This window comes from Phragmites australis, chromosome 16 (assembly GCF_958298935.1).
Source record: "Phragmites australis chromosome 16, lpPhrAust1.1, whole genome shotgun sequence".
Classification (NCBI taxonomy): domain Eukaryota; kingdom Viridiplantae; phylum Streptophyta; class Magnoliopsida; order Poales; family Poaceae; genus Phragmites; species Phragmites australis.
The window spans coordinates 25,647,962-25,655,525 of NC_084936.1; the positions used below are offsets into that span (position 1 = coordinate 25,647,962).

The 7,564-nt window shown below is 42.7% G+C and overlaps 1 protein-coding gene across 1 annotated transcript; it reads left to right on the forward strand.

Annotated features, from left to right (window-relative positions):
- The first annotated feature begins 5,081 nt into the window (after window positions 1-5,081).
- Window positions 5,082-6,262, forward strand: LOC133895944 (fasciclin-like arabinogalactan protein 1). The gene has a single exon (XM_062336469.1). It carries the CDS (start codon window positions 5,161-5,163, stop codon window positions 5,938-5,940), a length of 780 nt encoding a protein of 259 aa, XP_062192453.1. The 5' UTR covers window positions 5,082-5,160; the 3' UTR covers window positions 5,941-6,262.
- The last annotated feature ends 1,302 nt before the right edge of the window (window positions 6,263-7,564 follow it).

Below are 7,564 nucleotides of genomic sequence, written 5' to 3' on the forward strand. Positions count from 1 at the left end.
CGCAACCGCGGTCTCCGATCGGCCATACGAGCAACGGATCAAAAAGTCAAAATTCGATCAAATTCCTTTCATTTCTTTCCTTCAAAAATTCGGTATTACATGGCCCTTCCCAAATTTACGAGCGACAATGTAATTATAGCCTCGTAGCGTGATGATCGATTGTTTGTGCTCAACCTTCATATACTCTTCAAGATACAAACCTTCCTTGTCCGAGAAACTGCTCGCCATCATGCTTCCATGAACCCTTGCAACATCCATCTGCCAATACAACAAGAGTATGGACATAATGAGAAATGGCAGGGTGCTCGTGACGTCCCAAAAATCCAAACTCAACATGACATCGGCAATGATGCTCAGCGCATGCAAAAGCATGTCGAACGGGATGCATGTAATGTGTGCCTCTCATTGCAAGGACCAATGAGAGAGACCATACGAAAAACATGAGGATGCCATCTGCTGAGGAAGTCATGAGACCTTGTTTCCAATAAAAAGAATGCACGAGACCAAGAGTGTAAGTCGCTATGTGGGGTTTGCAGGTGTAACCGTGTAGGCGAGCCAGAGAGAGGTGCTTGATGAATGCGCTACAGCGGCTGCACCTCCACCAGCCAAATACTAGCACCTCAATGGTTAATAGGACAACGGAAAGAAACATAAGCGCTCTGTAATATCCGGCCCATCAGTATTTCTGCCGTGTGGTAAGTCTAGTATCATAGTTTAAATATGTTCAAGCCAGTTTATAAATATTTATGTTCCAAATATACCACCTTCAATTTAACTTTTTTATATGAAGTGGGAATGAAAGTATAAGAGATATACTGTGCTTATGAGTGTCTGCCTCACATGTGCAAATGACGCCTTCCTTAATCTTTCCCGTGGTGAAGATAATCGACGGATCAAATGATCAATGATAAAGTAGAGAAATCAAGCTGAGGCAAACTAATGAACATATCATGAATTTGCAAAACTCGGAGGTATGTGTTGTATGGTTCCCAGATGGCGGCATGCGAAGGAGGTCCAACATCCGGGACTGAGTGAAGGATTTGGCATGGAGTATACAAAAAGCTGTGTACTTCCCTCAGTCAAAAAAATAAAGTGTGAAATGAACAAGACATGCTATCTATCCTAGGGATAAAGGGCAAGGAAAAGCAAAATGCTGTTAAAGAAATATTATAGATTAACACTACAAAACTGATAATCACTGACAATTAAAAAACTAATAGTGATAATATAGAATTATCATCATCGAGTGATCACTCGGTTTGGAACTGACAGTTATCACGCTTTCAACAGTGATAATATAGAATTGTCACCGTTGAGTGATCACTCGGTTTGGAACCGACAGTGATCATGTTTTCTATAGTAATGTCATTTACAGCTAAAAGACAACATTAATAATGCAACAGTGATGCAGTGATACCACCTATTCTCGTGCTACCATACTACCCCTTACTGAAAAATGGTAAAGAATTATGAAAAAATCGAAGAAAAATTTATAACACTGATACAAATCAATTTGTGGTGACCTAAATTTCAATTATAAAGTCCATGTAGGATGTACAAACTAGAGAAGAAGAAGAAAGACAATTATGCTTAAATGGAAACCCCAAATAAGAAAAAGGGTTATTAAAAAAAGGAAGAATAAGCTATTATTCACTAGAGATGGCTTGTCCGACGTTACGGTTGATCCTGCCACTCAATTTGTACCGGAAATCCAATGTTGGTCTGTGCTTGTAACTTTCTTTTTCTCTTTTTCCTCTTACGTAATGTCAAAACAGATCGGTTTCAGTTTTAAAAAAATGACCAATTTCCCTTGCTATCTATTCTAAACATGTGCATGAGTAAGATGCAAGTTTTGTAATTTTTTTTTGTCCCTGATAAATTCAAAACTTTAAAAAATAAACTAAAAATTCACTCTAACCTAATTAAGTTAAGAAAAAATAAACTAATTAGTAGTCTAAAACTAACCATTAGATACCCAACTACATCATATACATGAGCATACCAGAAAAAAAAAAATCAAGAGGAGAGATGAACGACTTGACACATGCATGGCAGCGCAAAAATACAATATTATACTGTTGTTTGCAAGTAAATGCAGGGGAGAAGCAGAACTGAAAACCAACCTAACGAGTTATCACTACTTCTTCTTCTTGTTCTAAAAAAAAAAAGAGGTAGGACTTAGGAGCACTGCCTATCCATTAAAGGGTAGAAGAGTTAACACATGTACAAAGGAAAAAGGGATACAAACCAGTGTTTTGAAAAAAAAAAGTGCCAACTTGACGACTTTCGTAACAACAACATTTTTGTTGCACGATGTGAAACATTTGCCCACATCGTTTGCAGCAAAAAAAAAAAAAACACCCATTGCTTACAGTACGAGTTTCCAGTTGGAAAAACAAGAAGTAATTTTCACTCGATATGTCCCCTATTTTTTTATACATAGGTCTAATAAATTGAGAAGTATACCAAGAAAACCAAGCTTTCTTTTCCTTGAAAAACTTTGGCACAATGTATCAAACTTTTTTCTAAAACCCGGTTAACTATTTCAGGGTAACAGAACTCGTTTGTCCTTCAAAGAGGAAAGAAAACTCTATAAGATCCGGGTGGAAAAGATCCATGCGAGACCTGCATTCACACCGTTCATCCTGTATCTAGCGATTTCTATGTGTGTGTTTTTCCATAGTGAAGAACACATGTCGACGTCTGGCGGAGGTTTATAGGTCTTATAGAATTTTTTTTTCAAAAGGAGTGAAAAATTCACAGAGAAAAGAACAATGAGCTAACTGAACAAGAGCAGCGCCACGTGCCTGCAGCCTATATTGGTGACCGAGCTTTTCTGTCGAATGACCGCGGCGAGGTCAGGCCATACTGGAGTGTTAACCTCGATGCCTGCCTGCTGGTCGACGCTTAGCCGGCCGACGCCGATGAGGATGAGCATCGCCCGCGAGCGACCCAAACGGAGGTGCTGCTTTGCATTGCCACCTGTGTCGTCTGGTGTCGCGCTCCTGGGTTTGGATCGATCTGCACGCTGCATGCACGAAGATTGTGGCAGCTGATCGTCGTCCCCACGGCAATTAACAGAGGCGAACTGGTACAAGCATTAGTGATCTATTATATAATTAGGACATATTAGGCAGAGTTTTAGCTCTTACATTTTGTTTAAGGAATTTTTAACGACACGGATTTATGAAGTTAGAATTGTAATACATCGAGAATATTTAGGTGAACTATTTTATTTCTATTTTAGTTTAAATATATAGATTTAAACTATTTTATTTTAACTTACACACTTAAGATTTAACGTTGTCGATGTAATAGGTAAGATGTGCTTCACGTGATAGGCCCCACATAGTGCAGGTATTATCAAGATCATAGTCACAACGCGTGACCAGGGTGAAACTCGCGCGATCAGCCCTTTTATCGCACGGCAAGATCCTACCGTCAATCCTTGCTGGTCGCAGAAGCAGAAACTCATCTAACCAGTCAAGTTTCATTTAATGATGTCTACTCGAGTGTTTTTTCCTTCCTCAAGCACTTGCTTTTGGCGAGGTATGGTTGTGAGGCGACGAGAAGTTAGAGTGAATCATCATGCATCATTTAATGTTGCGGGATAGTCTGACGATAAACGTACCGACGTTCAATGATAGTATAGGAGAGCAGACACATCTATTTGATGTTATGATAAACTAAAAGTAGTTGACTTTATTAGAAATATGTTTGCTATAGGGTTTAACATGTTTTGTTTGTCTATGCATCTTTGTCACTGATATATAAAGTGGTTAAAATTTTATTAGTAGAGAAAGACATTCTGTAACGAGTATCTATTTTATAAGATAATACACATGATATAAGATTATTATCCTACGAGAAATCTAAATTTAAATAAATCTCAGTATTCTTAAATCTTACATTGATATACATATAAAAACACATATCAACATGCACGTTGTCCGATATACTAAATCATTATTAGAGATCATCCCGACAGATGTGGAACTGAGCGATAGAGCCCTGACAAATTGCAGCTGTGCAGGGACTCACCCAGGTCCTCCTAGTTCCTTGTCCGCATTCCACGTCTGTGTCGGCTTTGATTTTTCACACCATATTCTACACCATACACCATATTCTTTGCATGGTAGGTTCACATTTTTCATCAGCTCCGTTGCGGTGCATTAAGCAGAATTCAGTTTAGAGTCTCGGTAGACTAACATTAGATTTTGTGCCCTGTTTAGCAGTGCACATTTTTCAATAGTGGTCATCTTACATTTATTTTAGAATTTCCATGAAAAAATATATAGTATATAAAATAGGAACACATGTTCTAGGACAAAGTCAATAAAAATAGCATTCATGTGCCAACTACCCGCCACGGTTGAAAACACATCAAAACACACTGCTCGCCGTGGTGCCACCCCAAACACCGGAGGAGCTACAGTATATTGCAGTTTGTATTTTTCCGTCTGTCCGCTCCTCTGACTTTGGATGCGAATCCCACTGAGTGGATCCCTGACTTCATGTGTACAGTAAAATCAGGGGACTACAGTACGCCGTCAAAAATGTATCATGGCACTGTTTATGAAAATACTATGTCAATTTTACTATTTATTGGATATGCAGCACTAGATCTTATTGGTTCGTAATCTAACGGCTCATGGCAGAATGAAATTATCTTGAGTCAGAGGATCTCGTCCAGATCAGTACCCATGTTAAGTGCTTTAGCACAGGACTAGCCTAGGAAGCCTAGGAGGAGAAATCTAGAAAAAAAACATTATTTTAGCTCTTAAAATGTGAACTTGGTCTAATAGCAAAAGCCCAGGCACCCTCCTTAGCATAGACCTGGATCCGCCCAGGACAAAGACCATAATATCCAAAATGCCAAAAATAAAAGTAAGGACAAAACAAGAGGACAACAAATTGTCCTTAAATTATTATTGAGAAAAGAGAGAACAAATCCATGATTAATAAACAAAGACAGTGCAACCACCAAATCTCATATTAACCTCACAAAATCAAACAAAATTGAAATGGCAGTCCTTGATATTACCACTGAACCCAAGGGCACCTCCATCACCAGGGCAGCTCGCCTCACACTCGCACTCATCACTACACTGCTGCCACTCGCCTCGCTCACTCCCACGCGCACACTCCCCACTCGCCACAATGCACCGCTTCCCACTCGCCGCCGCGCTCCTCTTCTTCCTCCCCCTCGCCGCCGCCGCCGGAGGCAAGGCGTCGCCGGCTGCGGCAAAGGCGAAGGCGCCCGCGGCCCCGCCCGCCCCGCTGAACATCACAGCGGCGATGGCGAAGGGCAGCTGCAAGGCGTTCGCGGCCCTGGTCGCGGCGTCGCCGGACGCACTCTCCACCTTCCAGTCGGCCGTGGACGGCGGCGTGACGGCGTTCTGCCCCACCGACTTCGCCGTGAAGTCGTTCATGCCCAGCTACAAGAACCTCACCGCCGACGGCAAGGCGTCGCTGCTGTTGTTCCACGCCGTGCCCGTGTACTACTCGTTGCGGAGCCTCAAGTCCAACAACGGCGTCATGAACACCCTCGCCACCGACGGCGCGGCCAACAACTACAACCTCACGGTGCAGAACGAGGGCGACCAGGTGACCATCAAGACGGAGGTCTCCGACGGCGCCGCGCGGGTCAAGTCCACGGTGTACGACAAGGACCCCGTCGCCATCTACGCGTTGGACACAGTGCTTGAGCCGGTGGAGCTGTTCGACCCCGTGGAGGCGCCCGCGCCCGCCCCGGTGGCCGACGCGCCCAAGGCGTCCAAGAGGGAACGCCGCCAGCGGCACGTGGCGGACGCTCCCGGGCCAGCCGGCGACGACGCGAGACCCGCCGACCAGAGGAAGAACTCCAAGAAGAACGCGGCGCCCGGTGCCCCGTGCCTACGGTGGCTCGCCGCCGTGGCCATAGCCGTCGTCTTGGCTTAGCCGCCCATGGGAATTCATTTTCGAGGTGGATCTGCAGTGGTGTGTCGGTGGGTGCCGTACGTCCATGCTTGAGCATGTGCCGTGAGATTTGGTGCTTCGTTGGATGGAAATGGCAAAAAAATTTGTTCATGTTCTTTCTTACTCCATTGCTGTTGTTTAGTATGGAAGGTTTGACGTGCTGTTCGTCGAATATGTTGGACTGAAATCAGGAAGCTGAAATTCAAAATCCGATGTACATTTTGCAGTTACTGGCTCACATAACCTGAAATTTCTATGAGCAAATTTGGTTATATTGATGCCACCAAAACTTGAACACGATTTAATGGGCTTGCTGAGCCGAGCTTCATGCCGGCAGCTTCACTGGAGCTGCAGCTGGCAGCTGCAGTGTTACAGCAGCAAGCAGCGCCCATGAAACACGGCGTCAAAGGAGTGTCGCATGGGACCGCATGAATAAGTAAATGAGACTTGCATGCCGTAAAAGAAAAACGTAAATGATGTTCGTAAGAAAACAATAACGACCAATGGTAAATGAGTCGTGCGGCTCTACGGACGTATATACGGGTATGTTTGTTCCTTTGTCTAGCCTCGCCTAGCACATATGTTTTGTTTTTTTTAGTTTAAATTTAGATAAGGTGAGCAAGAATTTCTTTGTCAAATTGTCTCCTCTTCTAACTAGATTTGTCTGGCCTAATCTTACCAAGCAAGACTAGTGGGCAAGAGTGTGTAAAAAAACCAAACCTACTTAGACCATCTTCAACTATATTTCCTTTATTTCGCTCCTTTCTCGATTCCCTTTCCCGTTACCATTTCTTTTATTTTCTCTCATCTCCAACAGCTTCCCTTCGAGGGGAATCGACAAGGAAAAAGAGAAAGAATCTCGTACTGGAGGGAATGACCTTGAGAATCCTTTCGTGACGGGAACCATGAAAGAAAACCATTGAAACATTGAATGGAACGAAAATCCCTTCACGATAGGAATCTAGACCGTGAAGGGATTCCCTTGGGTATAGTCTTATATTGCCCTTGCTTGAGTTATCGGTGGAGTACCTTAACATCAATGGCGTTGAAGTAGGTAGAGATACAAGTGAGTATCCAATAATCAATTCTGAATCACTACTTAATTTATTTATTTTTTATTAACTTAGCTAGATTAAAGTGAATCTTTTAGTTTATTTTTGAGTTTTAGACTGAACTAATAACCCAAAATTCAAAACTTACATACCTAGTAGCACAAATTTACGAGAAAAAATATTTGAATGCTCATGGTTTTTTTTTAAAACAGACAGACAGGAGATCTGCCTATTATATTAAATAAGAAGGAAAGGTCGAGATCGACCAAGGTACAAACCAAAAAACAAATAGAGTGATTAAAAAAAACACCAGGGTAGCTACATAATATGAGCGAGATGTTTTGCTCCCCCACTTGCCTAGATTCTAAACTCCTTTTTGATCATGGCAATCGTCGCGGGCACAGTGGAAGCTCTGTGGTTGAAAATTCACGCGTTTCGCTCATTCCATAGGATCCAGATCACAAGCATCAAGATGGATTTCATAGCTTTTTTTTTAGGTACCAATGGACTCCACGATGGCGAACCACCAAGCGTGAACACTCCACGGGCATCCA